General features: G+C 38.8%; 1 protein-coding gene across 2 annotated transcripts in view; it reads right to left on the reverse strand.

The window, feature by feature from the left end:
- tyw1 (tRNA-yW synthesizing protein 1 homolog (S. cerevisiae)) overlaps nucleotides 1-22,912 on the reverse strand; it is an 82,383-nt gene that overhangs the window by 34,816 nt on the left and 24,655 nt on the right. For both annotated transcript variants that reach the window (XM_038285963.1, XM_038285962.1), the window contains exons 9-13: nucleotides 16,640-16,692; nucleotides 16,434-16,552; nucleotides 12,486-12,595; nucleotides 8,243-8,420; nucleotides 4,813-4,948 (exon numbers count right to left, since the gene is read on the reverse strand). In XM_038285963.1, coding sequence (XP_038141891.1) covers nucleotides 4,813-4,948; nucleotides 8,243-8,420; nucleotides 12,486-12,595; nucleotides 16,434-16,552; nucleotides 16,640-16,692 — 596 coding nt within the window. The remainder of the gene's footprint in view (nucleotides 1-4,812; nucleotides 4,949-8,242; nucleotides 8,421-12,485; nucleotides 12,596-16,433; nucleotides 16,553-16,639; nucleotides 16,693-22,912) is intronic.

The raw sequence follows: 22,912 nt of genomic DNA on the forward strand, positions 1-22,912 counted from the left end.
CAGTAACCCTGGAAACAGTGGTCCCAGCTCTTTTCAGGTCATTGACCAGCTCCTCCCGTGTAGTTTGAGCTGGTTTCTCACTTTTCTTAGGACCATTGAGACTCCACCAGGTGGGATCTTGCATGGAGGCCCACTCCGAGGGAGACTGACAGTCATGTTTAGCTTCTTACATTTTCTAATAATTGCCCCAACAGTGGACCTTGTTTCACCAAGCTGCTTGGCAATTTCCCCGTAGCCCTTTCCAGCCTTGTGGAGGTGTTTTTGTCCCTAGTGTCTTCAGACTGATCTTTGGTCTTAGCCATGTTAGTAGTTGGACTCTTACAAAGGATGGAACGGTTTTTGAAAACCGTCCGAACCGTTCGGTTCGACTGTCTCGATTTGATTCGCGTGTGTTGCGTTCGGTTTATGCGCTGCTCCTTTTTCTCATAAGCTAAGCGTGTACACTCAAGAGCAGAAAGTGGTGGTACTGTGACCAGAGCCAACCACCACTAGTAAACAAGAAGAAGAAGCGAAGCAGCGTAGCCGGGTGTAGCAGAGAAAAAAATCTGTTGTTGTGGAGAATTGTGTGGGTATGGCGAGTGGGAAAGAACAGGAGTTGGAAGACGCGCCAGCAGCACTTTATAGGTCTGCTGTATGGGAGCGCTTTGCATTTAGAGTGACCTATGATGACGGTGGAAAGAAAGTTGTGGATAAAACAGTGTGCAAGCATTGTGCAACACGTTTTGTTTATGCTAACAGCAACACGACCAACATGTCAGGCTAACAATCAACATATACAGAACTGAACCGAAAACCGTGACCACCAAACCGTGAACCGAACCGTGGATTTTGTGAACCGTTCCACCCCTAATTCTTATTGATTGTATGGGGTGGAAAGGTGCCTTTATGCAGCTAACGACCTCAAACAGGTGCATCTGATTTAGGATAATAAATGGAGTGGAGGTGGACATGTTGAAGGCAGACTAACAAGTCTTTGAGGGTCAGAATTCTAGCTGATAGACAGGTGTTCAAATACAGACAAATAGTTAAAACAAAATCATATATTGTGATTTCTGGATTTTATTTTTCTGGATTTTTTTTTTTGTTTTAGACTTTGTGATTTCTAAGTGGGAAGACTTGCAAAATAGCAGGGTGTTCCAATACTTATTTTACTCAATGTACCTTGCATACAAAAAGGAGGAGAGTGTTGTGAGGGTCTCCTCTGAGGCACCATTAAACCAATGTTTTACTTTTTAACTTATTTGCTTGGTAGTTCACCATATCCCTATTTATTTTCTTTAGCCTTAAGCAGAACACTAAGAGAGACCTAACTTGTGCAAACGGTTCAACATTGTGAAGGATAAAAGCCTCTATGATTTACTAAGACTACAGTAAACATGACTGAGACACTGAACCCCCACTAAAGAAAGTGGCCAGTTGTTAAAGTTTGCTAAAGTTTAAAACTCAATAAAATTAAGCAAATCCATCTCAGAATGTTAGAGGCTTAAAAACCTTTCAACCTGTTTAATACAGCCTCCCATCATGGAAAAGAACAAACAAGGAGCTATTTAAGCTGTTAGCAGCAGAGAGTACAGTTTTACTTCACTGAATTTCTCCCAATGACAGTAATGGAAGTTAGATAAGCATGTTTCAGGAATTAAAGCACTGTTCGAAAAATCCTATAAGGATAAATGTATTTTAAGTAAAGAGATGATACACAACCATTTCAAAATGGAAAATAAAGACTAACATTTAGAGCATTGTTAAGAAAACAAAATACAACACATCTTTAATTAGATTATCCTGGTTATCATTGCTTAGCAGTAGTCCAAGCCAGTCAATAAGAGAACGTAAAATTAAATACAGTGTAATTATAGTGACATTATAACAACACTGAAACCCATTCAATATATTAATGCACACAGTTTCCTGTGTGAATTAGTGCTGCTCTTAATTAAAGCCTTAACTAAAGCATTGTTCTGCAGATAATCTAATCATTCAACACAAGCCTGTTTGAATACATACAAAGGTACATAATTAAAATGACTTATCAAAGCAAACATAAGAAGCTATTCTGAGCTCACAGCACAAATAAGCTATCTGGAAAATGCCTAGGATGGACCTCCATGCTGCTTAAAAACATCAGCTCTCCAACTACAGATTGCTCTAGATCAGCAGACTCCAACTCTGGTCCTCAAGATGTTCTGTCCTGCAGATCTTAGATGGATCCTGATCAAACACAGCTCATTCAAATGAGTGAATTATTCAGCATGCCATGAAGTTTGGCAAAGGTCTGTTAACGAGACATTCATTTCATTTAGCTGTGTTGAAGCAGGGATTCATCTCAAACAGGACAGTGGATCTTGAGGGTTTGAGACCTCTGATCTGGTGCAAGCTGACAGAATTGACATATGCTGAGTTCAAATTCAGTGGCTGCGTCCTCCAAAGGCCAGATTCGTCAGCGTATTATGTCATAACAGGGCGCCATAGCCTGTTCGGATTGGAAAACTCCTTATCATGCGGCTGACAAATGCAGCCGGCTGCTCTGTGCTAAGAGGAAAAAGGGAAATGGAGCCAAACAGTGCTGAATATTGTTTAATAAAATACAATATGTGAATCGATCCATCCTAAATTAATGAAAATGTTTTTTTATGGTTACTGTGTCAGATATGTGGCAGATGTTTGGTTTATTTAAAAGTTTTATTTGTCCCTCTGCAAATGGGTTTGGCTGACATTTAAGCACAGATTCCAATATCCCTACAGTGTGAGGACTATAAATATGATATTCATGACAACGGTACTGCTGCTGAAGCTCCTCTAAAATGTAATTAGCACCCAGAATAACAGTAGAAGTTTGACATCCATTCTTTGTCTGCTTTGTGTGACAGGTGTCACGGTTGCTAGGCGAAAGAGCTTACAGGCGGTGAAAGCCGGGGGAGGCTGGAGCTCTTTGAATCCACAGCCAAAACTCTTCCGGCCTCCTTATTTTCATGGACCTCCAAGTATCCGGTCTACCTGGACTTGGTATATGCAGCCTCTGAAATCCAACACACCCATAAACTCCTGGACTGGTGTTGAATTGTCTTACTTTATTTTCTTTTTTTACCTTGTTTGCTGCAACAGTAAAAATGAGATGGGTTGATGATACACTGAAGCTGCTCCAGTCAGGGATTATTGGTAAACAAAGCTACCATGTTAAAAAAAAACACGGCTGACACGGCTCAGAAATCGGAATGATATCACTAATATCTAACTTACCACGAAATTGATGTCTCTTTCCTGCCGCCGCTATGATTGACTTGTCATTGAGAAGAGGTCTTTTTTTTTCCTGGGCTGCACTCATATCTTCTTTCTATTATGTGCATTTGATAATCATGTCCACTCCTATTTCTTTTAATACGGTAGTTTCTCCACACAGAGGTGATATTTATGTCTCCCCTTCATATGCAAACTGTCAGATTTACCCTATGAGACATTGCTCTAGACTACCTGCAGCTACAGCTACACAGTTGCAGAGCTATGATTCTTTTTTCTAAACCTGCTGAACCTGAACCAGCTACCCGTCTTCAAAGGTTGGTCTCCTGTCAGCTTGCGGGGCAGGAGAGCAGCTATTCACCTGCCTCCAAGCACCCATGCGATGAGTCTGAGTTAATGACAGAGTCTGGACTGTGTGGAGCACGCGACCAGTCAATGTTTTTAAAGTGCTAACTGGAGATCCGCAAACAAAACGGTTTCTTATGTGTATGTGCAAATATGGAAGTGTTTAAAAACACAGTTTCTGTTGCAGTTACAATTATTGGAATTAAGCATCGACCTAATTCCAGCATTTGGACTGTAATCTCGCGACAACAAATCCAGGGAGAGGAAGCCTAGATGTCAGCCAAAGGGCCGATACATTTATACAAAGTGAGCTTCATTTTTGCATAGAGGGTACAGATTTATTATCAGCCAGCTCTTCTGAAACGTGTTGATGTAATCCTTGATTTCTGATACTTAACACAGTTTGAATGGTTAATTAGGATAAGAGAGGAAGAAACTGTTCCTCAAAAATACAAGAAAAGCATAAAAAATGCTGCAGAATTGTTCATGTAAATTAAGAGAAGAAGACGTAGACATAGACAGATTTATTTGTCATTTTGTTTACAGAAGTGTAAAACAAAAAGAAATTTTGTTTGGAACAGCTCTCTGGACAACTTCTTCTTTTTAACGAAGTCATTTAAAGAAAATGTGACATAGAACGGTACGACAAATCTGTTTCTGCTCTTTAATGTGGTTTCTAACTACATCTAGCCCATGGTCTCTCATCACGTGACATTCAACATTTTAAGGCTCTCTCACCTTTTCAGTTAAATGTTAATCAGAGCATTCTTGCTAACATGAAACATGTCAGCACCTCATTGCATGACATCTGATTAGCTTTTTTTTTTTATATATATAAGTATATATTCTCTGCAGAAGGATGTAAAACTGAAATCAGACAAAGTTCTAAAATGTGCCCGAATAAAATCAAATCATACCAAATTTTAAGAAATTAACAAGATTTTGCTACACTGGCATTGTTCATTGATGGAGGCAGTCTATCAGCCTATTGAATTGTTTTCAAATGCTAAGCAAGCATAAATTCTGAGGAACATTAAAGATTGATTATCTGCAGCTTTATAAGCTGTAAAACACAAAGTAACAAACAGCAAAGTCAAAAAGGTTCATGCAAGTAAAATGATATTTTTTTTTCAAGGAAGGAAGGAAGGAAGGATGGATGGATTTGTGTTTTCAGGCATTAAAGTAAAATATAGATTCAACCAGCAACACCTAAATCAAAATAGCAGAACTTACTTTTTCTCCCAAAGCCTCGAGACTGTCCAGGAAACGAGTCCAGAAGTCCTTGAAAAGCGGCCGATCAATCTTCTTCAGACTATCCTTGGTGCTGGCATCCACACTGACATACAACTGAGTCACTGGCACCAGGTTCCTGAGGGGAAAACAAACAGCAAATATGTGTAAGAAAGACATTCAGGTGAAGATTAAATTTAACGCTTTAAATAAGAAAGAATTGTACATAAAAAAAATGAGAAGAAATTGGAATATTGATAAAAAGTAAGATATTTTTCCACTCTTTTCCATTCTTAGAAAGTAAAACTTACACAGTATATTGTAATAGATTCAATACACAGGATGAAATATTAGTCCACTGTCTCCATAAATCAGAATATTATATTAGAAAAAAAAAAGATGTTTCATAAACACAAAATCTGGCTTTTAAAAAGTATGTTCTTTTATTTAACTGGACCTTCTTTTGCATGTATTAATACATTAGTTACCTGCCTTAAATGTACCAAAATAGTACTTATGGGTAAACGATTTAGTCAGAAGAATATCAGTCATAACCAACCATCTATCCCAAGGGTCACCAATTAAAAAACCAGCGGGGTCCGAATAAAGAAAATCCTCAACCAGTAAAGGTCCGGAGACATTTTTAATTATAATACATATATATATGTATAATATATATATATGTATATATATGTATAATATATATATATGTATATATATGTATAATATATATATATGTATATATATATATAATATATATATATATGTATATATGTATATATATATATATAATATATATATATGTATATATATATATGTATATATATATATACATATATACATACATATATATATATATATATATAATATATATATATGTATATATGTATATATATATATATATATATATATATATATATATATATATATATATATATATATATATATATATATATAAAATAGAACAATTTTCCATTTTAAAATCTAAAGTTTTTCTTGAAGTAGAGAACAGCAATCTTTCAGTTTGGTATATAGACAATTTGCCTGATTCATACATTTTATAAAACTATTGAACTGAAAGTTTGATCTTTTTTTTCTTCTTTTTTCTGGCTTAATGTTCGCAGTGGGTGTTATGCTGCCCTGCAAGGCTTTAAACCTGGGTTTGAATGGAGACAAAGCCATTCTCAAGCACATATCGAGGTGATCATTTTGAGCCTGGATCCATATTTATTTTTGATTCTGTTCATGGTGGAGAATCCTGCTTCACAGCAGTAAGTTTAGCCAAACATATTCAAAATGTGCAGGGTCATCTCCAGTCCGGCCGGGTCAAGATCTGCTATTACAATCGCACCAAACAGGAAAAAGAGCAGCGAGAAGTTCCGGTTTGTCAAATTAAAAGATGCGAGTGCTCTAGGAGCTGCTGCTTAACTTATCAAGGCTGCACTTTAAAAAATTAAATTGTCTAGAAAGCTGTTCTAAACTGAATTTCTTTTTGAGTACACCTGTGTATAGAAAACGACAAAATAAATATAAGTATAAAATATAGTAACTACAGATCGGTAGCAACAAATTATTATATATTTCAACTAATGCTGTTTATTTAAAAGATTGGATGCAAACTATTGGTACTTCAACAGACCAGGAAGCAGATTTCTCATCTCCATCAGAAACTGTACCTATAAGTCGGAGCGCATCAATACGTGAGGAACAGCGGAGGCTGTAGGCTTTGCTTCGCACAGGCGGTCTGGAGCACAGCTAGGCGGAGCGGTGACAGAGTATGTGGGATTTCGGGGTAACAGTAGAAGCGGTGCAAGTGACGTTTAGACACTGTCGTCAGACAACATGTGGTAATTTATAAATGTTTCAAATCAGGTTGGGTCCGGATTAGCCAGCAGGTGGGTCTGGATCCGGACAGCGGTCCGCTAATCCATGACCTTTATTTTGGGAAATAGACTATATTTCTTATAATTAACTAATGAATAAATGAAAAGCAAAATTAGAACAGAATTAATTGTAAAAAAGGTGAATATCTCTGCCCTCTTAAGGAAACCAAAAAAGCTCTTCTTTACCAAGGCAGCTCTCTGGACAAAAAAAGAAGAAAAAAAAGAGGAGCTGCTGACTGGTATCCTTGCCTTCACCTTAAAGGACAAGTGCGTGATAAGTGAGTCGCTGACAGGCTGGTTAGCTGTGTGTGGGATGTCTTAACAACCTTGAAGTGGTTCTGGACAGACAGGTTTAAAGTTGCTGAGCACTGCAAAATCCACGCGTCAAAATGTCACTTCATATTCAAAGAAACTCAAAAAAGTTGGAGTGTAGTTAATATTTAAGAAGGTTATCCAAGTTATCCAAATTCTGCTTTGAGACTAATTAGTGTTTTTGAGGAGCATATCTGAAAACTACATCTTCCTTCACAATGAAAACAACACCGGTCATGTTTCTGAAGCGTTCAAATTAACCACAAACATCTGCAAAAAACGTCTGCTACATGTGAAGGCAGTGATTTCTAAAAGAATGCCACAACCTGCCTGCTCTCTTTGTTTTCAACCATAACTTTCTCTCTGTCCTCCCCATGCACCTTGCAGGCAGTCAAGCTGTTTCAGGTACTCAAACTAAAGATTTTGAGACACATTTTAATTATTTGTATATAACTCCCCTAAAGCCAGATATTGTTTGAATGAGTTAGTGTTCTTGATCAACACTTCTTAAGGCTTTCTGCTGCCCTTGCACAGTTTTTTTAATTTCTTATGTTTCTACAGTAGGTAAATAAAGCATATACCAAAAAAAATATCAGAGGAACTTAAAGCTACAGTGTGTAATTTTTAGCGACATCTAACGTCCAGACTGCAGACCGCAGCAACATGAACATGCCCCCCCCCCCCCCCCCCCCCCACCCAACAGTACGACGAGCGTTACTGGACAAAATGTCTTCCACGACGTCCGCATCACCTACCTTCTCAAGTGATGAGGTTTGTTTACATAGATAATTTTACAGATAGTATTTCATTAGTCTGTGTAGGGTATAGATTTCAGTACAGTCTCAGTTCATCTCTCTCAACTTGCCGTAGTTACTTTCGAGCGTAATGGGTGATCTCGCAATCGCTAGTTTTTTGGCTCTGCGCTGCCGTAGCAAGATGTCTGCCTCCATGGCTGCGAGACCCGCTCCTATGTAATTATAAATAACGAATTCTAAGGCAACGCAAATATTAAGGTTAAGAGGCTGAGCTCGTAGATGATGATAAATAACATAGTTATGTGTAATATATTACATTTCTGACTGTATATCCCTGTAATTATTACACACTGTAGCTTTAAAGTAAGACTTTTTAAAAGTAAAATATAAAGGGAAAAATAAGATTTTTTAAGATATGTGAACATATTCTCATATAAAAATAAGAAACCTCTCTCCAAACAATATAGCATTAATTCCACCCACCTGATTTCCTCTGGGAACTGTGCATTCGTGACCAGGAAGCTGGAGATGCCATGAGAGTGAAGGAGGCGAAGAAAGGTGTTGATTTCCGGATACATGATTGGCTCGCCCACCAAGGACAGGGCACAGTGCTTGACGGCCAAACCTTCCTCATACCGCTCAGGCTTCACTCCAGGGACACCTGGAGGCAGAGAGTCAGGGGAGTCAGGACATTTGAAGGTCAAAGAGTTTGGATTAGTCAATGACTTAAAGGTATAGTGGAGGATTTTTTTTTTTTTTTTTTCCGGGTGGATCAACAAAATAAGTGGTCCTCCTAATTGTCAATCATTTAGTGATATGTTTACGTTAAGCTGTCCTACTGTATGTGCTCGTCCCCAGCTAGCTATATTTTTATCCAGTCAAGCTTGCCTTTCTCACCGCGATTCTTTGAAAACTGCTGCGGGTTGTAAGATAAAAAGTGTCAACGAAGTGTATGAGAGGAAGAGAAAGGCCTCAGAAGAGAGAAACAAGAGTGTTTTTGGGAGATTCTTTCACGTGATGGCGTACACTTAAAGGACAGGACGGGTTTCCCACTGATGCCTCGTTTGCAAAATTTCTATTCAACAGGCAAAGTTTGGCATACTATTTGGAGATATCCATTTCACATCACTGATAGTAAAATGTATCTACCTCTATATTGAAACTTTCCAGGGCAGGTAAGTATATTTATTTTGTAATTTGCATCATCCTTGTTTACCCCAAACACGTTTTTTTTTATTTTTTCAATGTACCAGTAGTCTTATTTGTGTCTTGTAGTCTTATAAATACAGGTGCTGGTCATAAAATTAGAATATCATGAAAAAGTAGATTGATTTCAGTAATTCCATTTAAAAAGTGAAACTTGTATATTATATTCATACATTACATACAAACTCATATATTTCAGATGTTCATTTTGTTTAATTTTGATGATTACAAATGACAACAAATGAAAATCTCAAATTCATCATATCAGAAAATTAGAATATTACTGAAGACCAATAAAAACAAAGGATTTATAGAAATGTTGGCCAACTGAAAAGTATGAACATGAAAAATATGAGCATGTACAGCACTCAGTATTTAGTTGGGCCTCCTTTGGCCTGTATTACTGCAGCAATGCGGCGTGGCATGGAGTCGATCAGTCTGTGGCACTGCTCAGGTGTTATGATAGCCCAGGTTGCTCTAATAGTGGCTTTTAGCTCTTCTGAATTGTTGGGTCTGGTGTATTGCATCTTCTTCTTCACAATACCCCATAGATTTTCTATGGGGTTAAGGTCAGGAGAGTTTGCTGGCCAATTAAGAACAGGGATACCATGGTCCTTCAACCAGGTACTGGTAGCTTTGGCACTGTGTGCAGGTGCCAAGTCCTGTTGGAAAATGAAATCTGCATCTCCAAAAAGTTGGTCAGCTGCAGGAAGCATGAAGTGCTCTAAAACTTCCTGGTATGTGGCTGCGTTGACCCTGGACCTCAGAAAACACAATGGACCAACACCAGCAGATGACATGGCACCCCAAACCATCACTGACTGTGGAAACTTTACACTGGACTTCAAGCAACGTGGATGAAGTGCCTCTCTTCTTTTCCTCCAGACTCTGGGACCTTGATTTCCAAAGGAAATGCAAAATTTACTTTCATCAGAGAACATGACTTTGGACCACTCACCAGCAGTCCAGTCCTGTTTCTCTTTAGCCCAGGCAAGACGCTTCTGACGCTGTCTGTGGTTCAAGAGTGGCTTGACACAAGGAATGCGACAGCAGAAACCCATGTCTTTCATACGTCTGTGTGTGGTGGTTCTTGAAGCACTCACTCCAGCTGCAGTCCACTCTTTGTGAATCTCCCCCACATTTTTGAAGGGGTTTTGTTTCACAATCCTCTCCAGGGTGCGGTTATCTCTCTTGCTTGTACACTTTTTTCGACCACATCTTTTCCTTCCCTTCGCCTCTCTATTAATGTGCTTGGACACTGAGCTCTGTGAACAGCCAGCCTCTTTAGCGATGACCTTTTGTGTCTTGCCCTCCTTGTGCAAGGTGTCGATGGTCGTCTTTTGGACAACTGTCAAGTCAGCAGTCTTCCCCATGATTGTGTAGCCTATAGAACTAGACTGAAAGACCATTTAAAGGCTTTTGCAGGTGGTTTGAGTTAATTAGCTGATTAGAGTGTGGCACCAGGGGCCATCAATTTTGAACCTTTTCACAATATTCTAATTTTCTGATATGATGAATTTGAGATTTTCATTTGTTGTCATTTGTAATCATCAAAATTAAACAAAATAAACATCTGAAATATATGAGTTTGTATGTAATGTATGAATATAATATACAAGTTTCACTTTTTAAATGGAATTACTGAAATCAATCTACTTTTTCATGATATTCTAATTTTATGACCAGCACCTGTAAATATGGGTGAGATGAGATCCATCCATATTTGCATTCACAATATCTGTATTACGATTGGCTTTACACATATTTTTTTTCTAAAGGTTTGCTTGTCATAAATACATTTTTCCTTACCTGTGGAGAGTGTGAGATAGTGGAAAAAATGCTAATCTTCTTTTGGAAAGTAAGCTTGCATGAGCGATGCAAACAATGACTTTTATACAGAGCGTGCACGAGGAGAAATGGGCCTCGTGCAGGAGCGGGTACAGGGTTGTGCATGTGCATTATTTTTATTTTTAATTGGAGAGAGCGTGTCTTTTCAAAAATTCCTGAAAATCCCCTAATATACCTTTAAAGATGAACTGAAGAGATTCACAGGTCAAGTTTTAAATTCAAGTTCTACCAATGGAAACATTCAACATGGAGTTCTCAGTGTCCTTCATGATACAGTGCATCATACGGTGATATTTATGTTTGAGCTGTACACTGTCCTTTTCAAATAAAGTTTAGTATTGTTATTATATGAAATGATTCACTGCTTCAGCACCACTGAACTGAAATCATGTGAACCAGATATGTCAAGTAGCTCTTGACACGAATTTAGGTGAACAAATTATTAGATGTTTGTTGAAACATTTTATCTCTCCTCCAAGTGATTTCTGCAGGCTGAGGAGTTACAGGTAAGTTCAGCCTTATTAGTATTATTAGTACTTACAAAATGTTTAAAGGCTGCAGCATGTCGTTCTGTCCCACTCTATAAGATATAAAACGTTTTCTATTATGGCTGCATAGAGGCTATTTCTATAGATCACCGGGCACTGGGCTTGATTGAGCATTCGCAGAAGAATATGTTGCAGGATACAAGCAGAGTGTTGAACGTTAATATGTGGTTGCTGCTGCTGATAAGTTCAAAGACAGTCACTGTTTCAATGTATCTGTTTTCTGTACAGAGTAATTGAAGTGTTTATTAAGGTTTTTTACTAATTGGGTTTATCCAAGTCTGCCCTGATTTTGTATGTACATATTGTTTTTTTTTTCTTCCAGATGAACCCATACAGGCAAACCTGGCTTGTTTATCTTACAATCAGAGACTTTTCTTTGTACTTTGGCCGACAGCCAGCTGCTTCCAGGTAAACTGGAAGCTTCGAAAGGAGGAACATTTTAAACCAGAGCAGTAAAAGATCAAGCTGAAAAATCATCCCATGTTTCTATTTTTACATTTCTCATCTCTACCTGAATAGACATTTGTTGATTAATGCAAAGTGATTTTTTTCTTCTTAAATATGATTTATTTTTGTTTTGTGGAGCTTTGCTTGTAAAATTTAGTTTCTTTTTTGTACAATTTAGTTTTTGTGTGCATCTACTCATTTTACCTATATAGCACTAAAATATCCGGAAGGTTTTTTTATTTATTTATTCTAATTTCTTATTGAAAAATGGTCAAAAGAGGCTTATATGATTTCGGTTTTGCGTTGGCTTTAAAGCTCCAAGTGAACAGACAGAAATAATGTACGTTCAGACAGGAAGTTCCAGATGGTGAAAGTGTACCGTGCGTGTTAGTGTGTGAGGAACACAGTTGAAAAGTGATTTATGAGGCACGGTGGCAAAGCTGTGACGAAAAAGCGGGTACAACAGCTGCATTTTAATTTTCACTCTTCTTCATTAAACTCAAGGTTGGAAGAGGTCGTGAGCAGGAAGACTGCCAGGATGCAATGTGCACATGATAAAGTGGCGCTGAGTGCAACTGTTGCTGTTTGTAAAGCATAAGGGGAGAGCCCGTTCCTAAAATCTGATTAGTTCCAGCATTACACATGAACTCCAACCCAGAACCTGCTCAAACACTCACCTCTGAACTGCCGTATCATGAGTTGGTGCTTTTCCAGACCATCCTGCAAGATTTTCTCTGCTGGGTCCATTTTCCAGCGCCATTCAGTCCCCACTGGGTTGGTGTGATGTCTGATAAAAGTGGTGACAGTTGACACACCGAAAATCACTAAAATTGTTTTAAAACATTAAAAAAGCATAAACAAATCAGCTGCTATTCTTTAATCCTAGAGAGGGTCTAACATGGCATATAACTCTGTTGTAACGGCAGACTTGGCCTTATTGTGGGAGTATGAGGCTGCAAATTTGGAGACACAACATATGTCCTGCAGACAAGATGCGACAGTTAAATAAAATCGACATTCTGAAACTTAACACTATTGGAAGGCATCTATGTTGCCTACTGCAGAATTACACCAGAGTGCATTAAGAAGAAGTCATCTTTTCAATAACCTCTCTTAGAGAAGGCCTCAAGCTGCTCCTGCAACATGTTTCATGAAAGTATTCATACCTGCTATTAAATATACTTTGATTATCACACATTGCTTATAGAAACTAGAAGAGCACTCAGAGTGTAGACCTCCACCAAGCAGCAAATTTTGCCCCCTCTTGACTGAAGTATAACTAGAACTTGCACGTGATCCAACAACATTCCCTTTTCTTGTGTTTTTGTCTTCAGTAAAACACCTGCAGACTTTTTGAGTCCGATACTGAGGCGGTCAATAGTCACTGCTGCCACCCTCTGGTTTAGAGGGGAACTGCCTGATTCTGCAATCTCATAATGTCTGAGATTTTTTTTTTTTAATCCTATATCCAAAATATGATCTGGATCCTCACCAAAATGTAATGGATTGTTTCTTGGCATGAGGCACACCTCTGATAAGAATGTCATAAAAAATTGTTCGTAACTTTTTTTTAGGCATTTTGGAAAGATCTGGTGAGTTGGCTTTACCATAGAGTGTACTCGATGAAAGAACTTCCAAGTTTATCACAAATCTCTAGTTGTAAGACTTGACTCAAGACTTCATCATAAAAGCTTGAAACCAATTTGAGACTTGCAAAACATGATAGCCTTTTTTAAATTCACCCTACCAAGCTCTACTTTTGAGTTTTTAATAACCAATTGTAATATTGTAAATCTACCTTTACTGCACAGCCTCCTTTTGTTTGTCCATAAATGTCACCCTAACTTTTTATCTTTTAAATTATGACCGTTTGGCTTCCTGAAGAGTCTCTCCCTGGATAAGTCAATTAAAATCCTAATGGGCATCCAAGGTGAATACATTTTAAATTCTATATAATCTATATTTTTATCAGTGTGAAAAGGGTTGTCTAAAGGCTGATGTCTATTTCAAATAAATGTCATCAGTGCTGTGTGTAGTCATCTATTATAAGTACTAACATGAATTCCACTGTTATAAGTCTCAACATTCTAATAGCAGCTGTTGTGACAGCAAGGTGATGGCCAGAGCAGCAATGCATCTGTGCCCTGAAATAGCTTATTTCCTGTCATCCCACATAACAGCCTTCAGAAAGACTAGCAGATCTGTGTTGACAGGCACGCAGTTTCACCGCAGCACGTTCTTATGGCGACCTTTCATAGCCTCTGTTTGAAATGGAACTTGAGGGGACCAAACGCTCAGCTCTCTCGCCAGTGCCAGAATGAATCAGTGTTCACATTTAGACTCAACACAAGTGTTTTGTATGTAAATAATTACTTTGACTTACTAACAGGTGGAAGTTCTAAGATATGCATTTTTTTTTGTTTGTTAATGTGACTTATTACATGTTTTATCCAAAGAAAAGGCCAAACATTATAGATGTTTTGGTTCATGGCATATTATACCATGAACAACTGTATATACACACACATACAGAGGCTTATGTACAAGTCTGTGAAATTCAAGAAAAAATGCATTTTATTGCATGACATAAGTATTTGCTACATTAGAAAACAAAGCTAAATAATTTGTACAGAAACCTTCTTTTGCTATTTCAGATATCAGAAGCTTCCTAAAGTTCTTGACCAGATTGGCACACACTGCAGGAGGGACGCTTGATCACTTCTTCATTCAAATCTTCTCCAGACCCTTCAGGTGTGTCGCTGGGCAAAACACACTTTCTGTTCCTTTCAAAGATTTTGTATTGAATTTAATTCTGAAGCCTCGCTAGGCCATTTCAGCCTTTTATTTCTTATGGGCCTCAGCTCTGGCTGCTGCTCTGACTGTGTGCTTTGGGCTGTTTTCATGCTTAAAGACCCAGTCTCGACCCACCTAAGATGTCCTAAGGCCAGGCATACGCTGTACAATATTTTGAATCGTTGTACTCAACTACAGCTCAAACTGTACGACGAAACCGCAGAGTTTAATGTGGAGTGTTGGCCTAGTGGGTTAGAGCAGTGCACGTGTGCTCTGAAAAGGTTGCAAGTACCCAGTGCGATCCCCACTGCCTCCATTCTGGGTTACTGAACAAGACCATAACTCCCGATTGCTCCCCTACACAACACAAAACAACGCCGGACGCACAATGAGGACGAAACTCAGCCCGATCCCAACAATTCTCGCATGCCTGGAGCATAGTACTGAAAAGGGCAAAAACTCGGACAGTGTATGGCTCCATTTATCCTTCCCTTAATAATTTGCAGTTACCCTGTCGCCCTACGTGCATTATGGTTGGGACAACATTATTGGGGTTGCATTCATCCTGGTAAGTCATAACACGGTGGGTGGAGTTTAGACCAAAGTAGCTTTATTTTTGTCATATCAAACCATATGTCCGTAACCAATTCCTTCTATGGATCATCATAATGGTCTGAGGCAAACTTCGGACAGGCCGGGACAAGTGCTGGCTAGAACAGGAGGACCTTGTGTGTGCTGCAGGATTTAAATCCAGAGCGGGTCTTTGAGAGTGGTCTCAGCTCCATTCAGGTCATTTACCATAGTCCTGCCATTTAGTTTTGGGCTGATCCTTGACCTTCCTCATATTCATTAATGCCCTGAAAGGTGAGATCTTGCATCGAGCCCCAGATTAAGGGAGATTGCCCGTCATTTTGATCTTCTTTCATTTCTTATAACTGTACCAGCACTTGTTGCCTTTTGATCTGGCTGCTTGCCTATTTTCCTGAAGCTCTTCCCAGGTGTGCAGGTCTATTAAGCCTGATGTCGTTCACAGCTCTCTGGTCTTTGTGTGGAGAGGTGTCTTTTATAGAGATAACGAGTTCAAATAGTTAATGCAGTTAATGAGTCAAGAACAGGACTTCCTAAAGAAGGACTAATAGGCCTGTATGAGCCTGAATTTTTACTGGTTAGTCAGAGATCAAATGTGTATGTTATATTAATAAGAGAAAAATCAGACAATGTCATTTCTGGATTTTTGCTTTAGATTCTGTCACATTTGAAGAGAACATATGATAAAAATCAGAGACTTCTACCACATGCCTTGCAAATGAAAGGAAAACCTGTCAAATCCACAGGCAGGGACAATAATCTAATAACAATTTAAATTGAATGGTAATTCTATTCTATAACTGTGATGACATTTTTGACAGGGAGCTGTCCTGGACATAATACGGTTTGTGAATTTACTAATTTTGTTTTGCCTGAGCCGTAAAATGAAGGTTTGGTTCAAACGTTACCAGGGTTGTCAATGCTTGCTGAAAAAAAAAGAAAAAAAAATGGCCTCTGATATTTTTTTGTTTTTAAGTAAAGATAAGAAATAAAAATAAGCCAAGCTTTTAGGTAAAAAAAACAACTGTTTTTCTTAAAAACAAAAAAAGCAGTTTATTGTAAAGTGCTGCCTAGAATGTCAATAGAGTTTATCAAAGTTTGACTTCCATAAACTTATTTCTAGCATTTAGTGTATCTTTTTAGAGGTAGTTAAGGTTGTTAGTTTTGCTCAACATCCAAATCCTGCCCAAGGATTTGGACCTTAGTTGAAAATGAATAAATCCAATTAAGAAAAACAAACTTACCTCCAGCAGAAGACACACTTGTTTGCACAGGCCAAGCTGGGTGTAGTCTCCATGCAGCGGTGGGACTCAATACCATAGAATGTGTGCTTGTAGCAGCCTCCTCTGCCTCGTAACATGGACTAAGAACATAGAACAAAAGAAAAACTCTAGCTGTTATTCAAACATCGGTTGCCTGCTGAGTTGGTAAGAATTTCAAATCTTTTCACCTTAGTCCATCTGCAGAGCTTCACTCCAGAGTGACTTCCAATTAATTTATACCCTGAAAGACACAAAGTTGAAACATGTATGAAGTTTGAAGAAAAAGGCTTTGATTAAGACAAAAATCAGCTTAAAGTTAGCAAACTGAAACAAGCCTTTAACTTGGGGTTATTGTTAGCGTTAACCCCTTGGTGGGCCCAGCAGCCTCCAGTGGCTTATACTCATTAGGCTAGGCTTTAAGACAAATTAAGAGGTATTTTGTTTAATCAAAAATAGCAGTGTGCTCTATTATACTACAAACTCAAACTGAACAAATTGGCGTAATGCAAAATCTGAGGTTAAAGCTTTCTAGTTTTCAGCCTACAGACGTTTGCATTCTCCATGGCCACTAATACAGCCATAACAATGACAAAACCATTTCTCAACCATTGCAGTATTTAGGCCACACAGCATTAAAACATATTGCCTTACCAACACTCCATAAATAATTAAGAGCTGAAACAAAATTTAACTACCGCACTGTTCAGTGGAATAGCGTCCATCTTGACTGCAGAAGTTGGCGTTACGGCTGAAATTTAGGGATTTTGAAAGTAGGAAAGTTCCCAGGACAAATTAAACGCACCATAAATAAGCCATGGTTACATCTAAAAATAGCTGAAAATGCAATAAGCTTTTTTTTGTGTTGTCTTATTATTATTTTTTTTATCTTTACACCCGTTTGCATCATATTTGATTGTTCTTGATTTTTTGTTGTTGTATATTTTCCGATGGAAGTTAAGTTCTAAAACTCTCTGGGCTTAACGGGCAAATTCTTTGCAGTCTGTACCTCAGGCCCTTGTCTTATGTTAGTACCTTTGTCAGCATCTCTCAACCAGCTATATAAAAAAAAATATTTTAACGCTAGCAGGCAAAGTGTCTTGCCCAAGGACCCAACGACCGATTAGGGGGGAGCTGGGGTTCTATCAGAAGAAAATCGGTCAATCTGATTCCAATCAGTCACCAGAAATAACACCTGATAATGATCAATAATAATAAAAAAAAATAATAATATAATTAAAGAATAGGGATGGGAGAAATACCTAGCTCTAGACTTGAATGGCTCCGAGTTGATACAAACATAAATAATTAGGGGGGCCACATGCCGAAGGCATGGCCCACCTATTACTATTGCACATATTTATTCCGCGTATTATTATAGCTTATTGGGGGGCCACATGCCGAAGGCATGGCCCACCTATTACTATTGCACATATTTCCGCGTATTATTATACGAAACTTCGGCACCTAACTATTCCCGCACGGTTTGGCGGATCGGGCCCAAAGTTGGCACACGTGTCGGGACCAATGGTGCGATGCGTGCTTGTATAAAACTTTCTCATTAGTCCGAAGGTTCGCGAATTATTAGCGAAAACGTCGCAAAAAAAACCCCATAGGAAATGAATGGGGAGAGGAAAAAATAGCATAAAAAACAGCACTTCACTGTGTCGGCATACATTCATGTAGAAAAACAGTTTAAAGCTCAGTTTGTAGATAAATCCTTCGTCTGCATAAAACTGAAGACGGCATGTTGATAACTGCTACGGTTTTTGTATAATCAGACCTCAAGCGCCACAAAGTTTTGGCAAAATCCAGCCTTCTAGAGTGGAGCAACTGAAAAGCTAGAGTGTGAGGCAGCCGTTTTTTTAAGACCAAAAAACATTTTAAACTCGCCCTCACGGCCACATATTTATAGCTAGAGTCACCATTTTTGGTCAGTTTGTAGACTAAAATCTCTGGACCCACACAATGTCTTCGGAATTACGGTAGGATTAATACTTTTCCTTAAAAACCCTCCAGACCGACCTAAAGTCGATCAAAATCAGAGCCGTTTTTCATTGGTTTTGGAGCAGAAGAGGGGAGAAAAACGATTGACAGTATGTGTTTTAAACTCGTCATAAATATTGTTCTGAAAGACACACATACACCAAAGTTGGCATAGTTGGAGTCGAAGGATGCCTGACGCTCACGGTGAAGAAATTTTTTGAATAACTCATACGGTTTTTGCTCAGCAGTCGTTTGTTCGGAGGGTGTTCTAAGCACTTTAAAGCTAGGGGACAGTGAGCTGCTGCAGCTAGCTCAGTTAGAAGCTAAGGACTGAGGACCCGTTTTTTCTTATTCTTTCTCTTCCCATTCAGGTTGTAGATGACCTACAGCCATGAAAGTTACTCCAATTGAAGAAAAGATATAGCTGTCGCTTAGATAAAAAAAATTTTTCAGATATCATTTATGGTTTTTACTCAGCAGTCGTTTGTTCGGAGGGGTGCTTTAGCAGCAAAAAGATGAGTGAGAGGAGCTGCTGTAGTTAAACCAATGGTAGGAGCAGGTGGGACCCACCCTTTTGTTTGTGCTTCGTTTTGGGTTGTGAAAGACCTACAGACATGAAGGTTACCCAAGTCTGAGACAAAGGATAGATGTTTCTTTCACTGAAAGAATTTTTCTAATACCTTTTACGGTTTTTGCTCAGCAGTCGTTTGTTTGGAGGGTAGGCACCTGGAAGCTAGCTGACAGTTAGCTTCTGCAGCAGCCTGCTAGTGTGCAGCTGCTGACATCTTAGTGTGAGGCGGCCGTTTTTTTAAGATAAAACATTTTAACTCGCCCTCACGGCCACATATTTATAGCTAGAGTCACCATTTTATGTCAGTTTGTAGACTGAAATCTCTGGACTCACACAGTGTCTTCAGAATTACGGTAGGATTAATACTTTTCCTTAAAAACCCTCCAGACCGACCTAAAGTCGATGAAAATCAGAGCCGTTTTTCATTGGTTTTGGAGCAGAAGAGGGAAGAAAAACGAACAACACTATGTGTTTTCAACTCGCCATAAATATTTTTCTGAATGACACACATACACCAAAGTTGGCATAGTTGGAGTCTAAGGATGGCTGACGCTCACGGTGAAGGAATTTTTTGAATAACTCATACGGTTTTTGCTCAGCAGTCGTTTGTTCGGAGCTGTTCCTCCTATTCAAAAAAGCCTGAGAGCGAAGGAACGATAGTGCTGCGCTTTTCTCTCTGTCACTGACAGGCTCGTTAAGCGTTGTCAAAGTGACCGTGCTTCAAAGACATTTTACCTCTGCTCTTTTAAACAGCACATATTAATCTAATGGAGGGTGAAAGCACTGATTTAACATTGGGAAATGGATACTATATGACTGCTGTCCATGACACTTCCCTTGCCACTCAACACTGATAGACTTTCAAAATAAGACTCCAGGGACCCTACAAAATAAAAGCCTCTATATTTTTTTACATATATTTATTGCCCTATATGGCTCAACATTATGACCCAAACTCAACCCCACTTTAGAGAATAGACTCTAGGAGACTGTTTTAAACACCCTATGGCAAATTTCAAAATAAAAGCCTCCCTTTCCGCTTCATCTACTGCCCTAATAACATAGAAAAAGAGTGATTTAACGACTGGAAAGTCATCAACTATCATTGCTGGGTCTTAACATTTTCTCTAAACACAACTGTGTTGGACTTTCAAAATAAGACTCCAGGAACCCTACAAAATAAAAGCCTCTAGATTATACTAATGCAATAATTGATGCAAATGGCTCAACATTATGACCCAAACTCTTCCAGGTTGTTTTTATTAGACTCTAGTGACCTTTTCAAAACACACCCCAGAGCAAATTTCACAATAAAAGTCTCCCATTTACTCTGTAATACAGCAGCTATTCACCTAATAACATGGAAAACCAGTGATTTAACATTTGGAAATGGATTCTATATCACTGCTGGGCATGACCCATCTTTTGATGCACATCCATGATAGACTTTCAAAATAACACTACAGGGACTCTACAGAATAAAAGCCTCTTCCTTATACACACTCATACATTCTGGCATATTGCTCATAGCCATTTGTAATTTCATCACTGCAATGGCTCTGAGCATGCGGGCGGAGCCCGCCATTGGTGATTTCATCACTGCAATGGCTCTTAGAAGGCGGGCGAAGCCCGCTAAAGGTGATTTTATCACTGCAATGGCTCTTAGCAGGCGGGCGGAGCCTGCCATTGGTGATTTTTTTCATCGCTGCAAGGGCTCCTAGCAGGCGGGCGGAGCCCGCCAACTGCGCTTTACCCACTGCGGTTCAATATGGACAACCCATATTACCCTTGTGCATCTTATGCTGTGCACGTCTATTCCCCAGATTTCAGCACAAGTGGCACACAGCTCTCTTTGCCCATGACCTAGCCCTCTTTCCTTCCCTCAGCAGCCCTCCAAGGCGTAAGCAGTTGGTCTGGGGAGCCCCAATGTCACTTGCCAGGGCCGTATTGGCCCAGTTACCCAGACGGGCAGTAGGTGGCCCCCCTCAAAAGTTCTTTAGAAATTTTCTAGTTAGCTTAAATATTAACCAGATTTTCATCAAATGTGTCAGTCTACAGGATGAACTTCATACCAACTTCCGTATAACAGGGAGCGAAACGTAGACTAATCGATTAGTGTAGCACACATCTTAGTGCCATTTCAACCGATATCTTCTTTGCTGGATCAGTGCAATGATGCTGTGTCACCATTTGCCCCGCAGCTGAATCAATGTTTAGGAGGGATTGCTTTCAGCGCCTTTGGGCGGACAAGGGGAACAGGGGCAGGAGCTACAGCTGCTGAAGAAAAGTTAAAGACTTCAGCTTTAAAATGCATGACAGCAGGTGTTCTGTAAGCTTCAAAGAGAAGCAGGGAAGGAGAGTTGCTGAGCTCTAAATATTAATGGGCTGTATATAAATGTAGCAGGAAAGGCAGATAGCGAAAAAGAAGGTTATTTTTTGGTCAAAGATGTGGTGAGACACTTTAGATTCAGCTGTTTTTTTTGGTGAAGGAATATGCTGCATTGGTTTAGAGATGGCAGAACATATATATACATAGCTTGTGTTTATTAATGATCTAGGGGCTGACGCCTGTGTGCTGGTTTGTGTGTGTGGTGAGGTTAAATGTTGCACAAATAATTATCTTTTAATTGAATCATAGCTATTTGAATCACAATCGAATTGTGCAGTGCAAACATATTTGCAGTCCTATTACACAGACTTTATAAAATAGAATAATGATGTCTTTTATCTTTTATTCAATTTAACCTCCTTCTGTGACACAAGCGCAGGAATCAATGTCAGAATCTTTGTTCTGTTATATTCTTCTCTGTGAGGTCTTTCACAGAGCATATTTCACCTCTATCACATAACTCACTGCAGAACCGCTTTCTGACTTCTAAAGAAACGTTTAAAGGGGTGGATTCATTCACATTGAAGACTTTTGGAAATGTTAATGGGTTTCAGCTGCCAATACACCCAGAAATACATGAACAAGGTAATTCAAAGAACAGCAGGGAATTTGTAGAGAGAACTGAAAGATCCGGGAGAGTTGTAGCCTTCCCAGGCTGGATGAAAGATTAGTCCAATTAACATCTTCATCGAGGCCAGAAAACCTTATTTTTCCCCGTCTCGTATACTACTAGAATTAGAACAAGCATTGCTTAGGATAGTTTTGTTAAGAGGACAAAATATGACGCAAATAATAAATTAAAGAGCTTTGTTCAGACACCAGATTTTTTTTTTTTTTTTAAAGAAATTTCTTTAGAACACAAATCCTCATCCGGCTTCGCTATTTCCTTGAAGTAAAGCAGAAGCAACCATTTTTTATTGCCTTTTTTATGTTTTTGAATGTCTTGACTACCTAAAATGCATGCTTATTTGTATAATTAAACAAACATTACGGAAAGAAAAACATAAATTTCACATAATCACCATGTCCTCCGTTGACCCCTGCATTTTTCCATGGCTTATTGTTAAAAATGATGACCTGCTTCTTGTTTGCATGGCTTGTTGAACTGCGTTATTTCCTCTATAACCTATTAATTTGCTAGAAAATAAAGGCTCACTTATCTGTCCAAACAGTCTCTTTTCTATCACAATAGAGCCATCCTGCGAAATTCCAACTTTGGTTGAATCAAAGCATAAAAAAGCTTGTTAACCAACCTGAGTGGCTGGTTAAAGCAATAATGTGTAACTTTTGATCCAGGTATTAGCTTAAATTAACATATACTAAATTATCATTTATGCAGAAATACAGCACTTCGATATATCGTTGCTGCCTCTCTGAATAATGGACCTATATAACTTTAGAGCAGAGGTCACAGATTAGCGGACTGTGATCTGGACCCACCTGCTGACTAATCCAGACCCAACCTGATTTAAAATATTTATAAATTACTGCATGTTCTCCAACGATAGTGTCTAACTT

The sequence above is a fragment of the Cyprinodon tularosa genome, unplaced genomic scaffold (genome assembly GCF_016077235.1).
Source record: "Cyprinodon tularosa strain WSP-4 unplaced genomic scaffold, ASM1607723v1 ctg218, whole genome shotgun sequence".
Classification (NCBI taxonomy): Eukaryota; Metazoa; Chordata; class Actinopteri; order Cyprinodontiformes; family Cyprinodontidae; genus Cyprinodon; species Cyprinodon tularosa.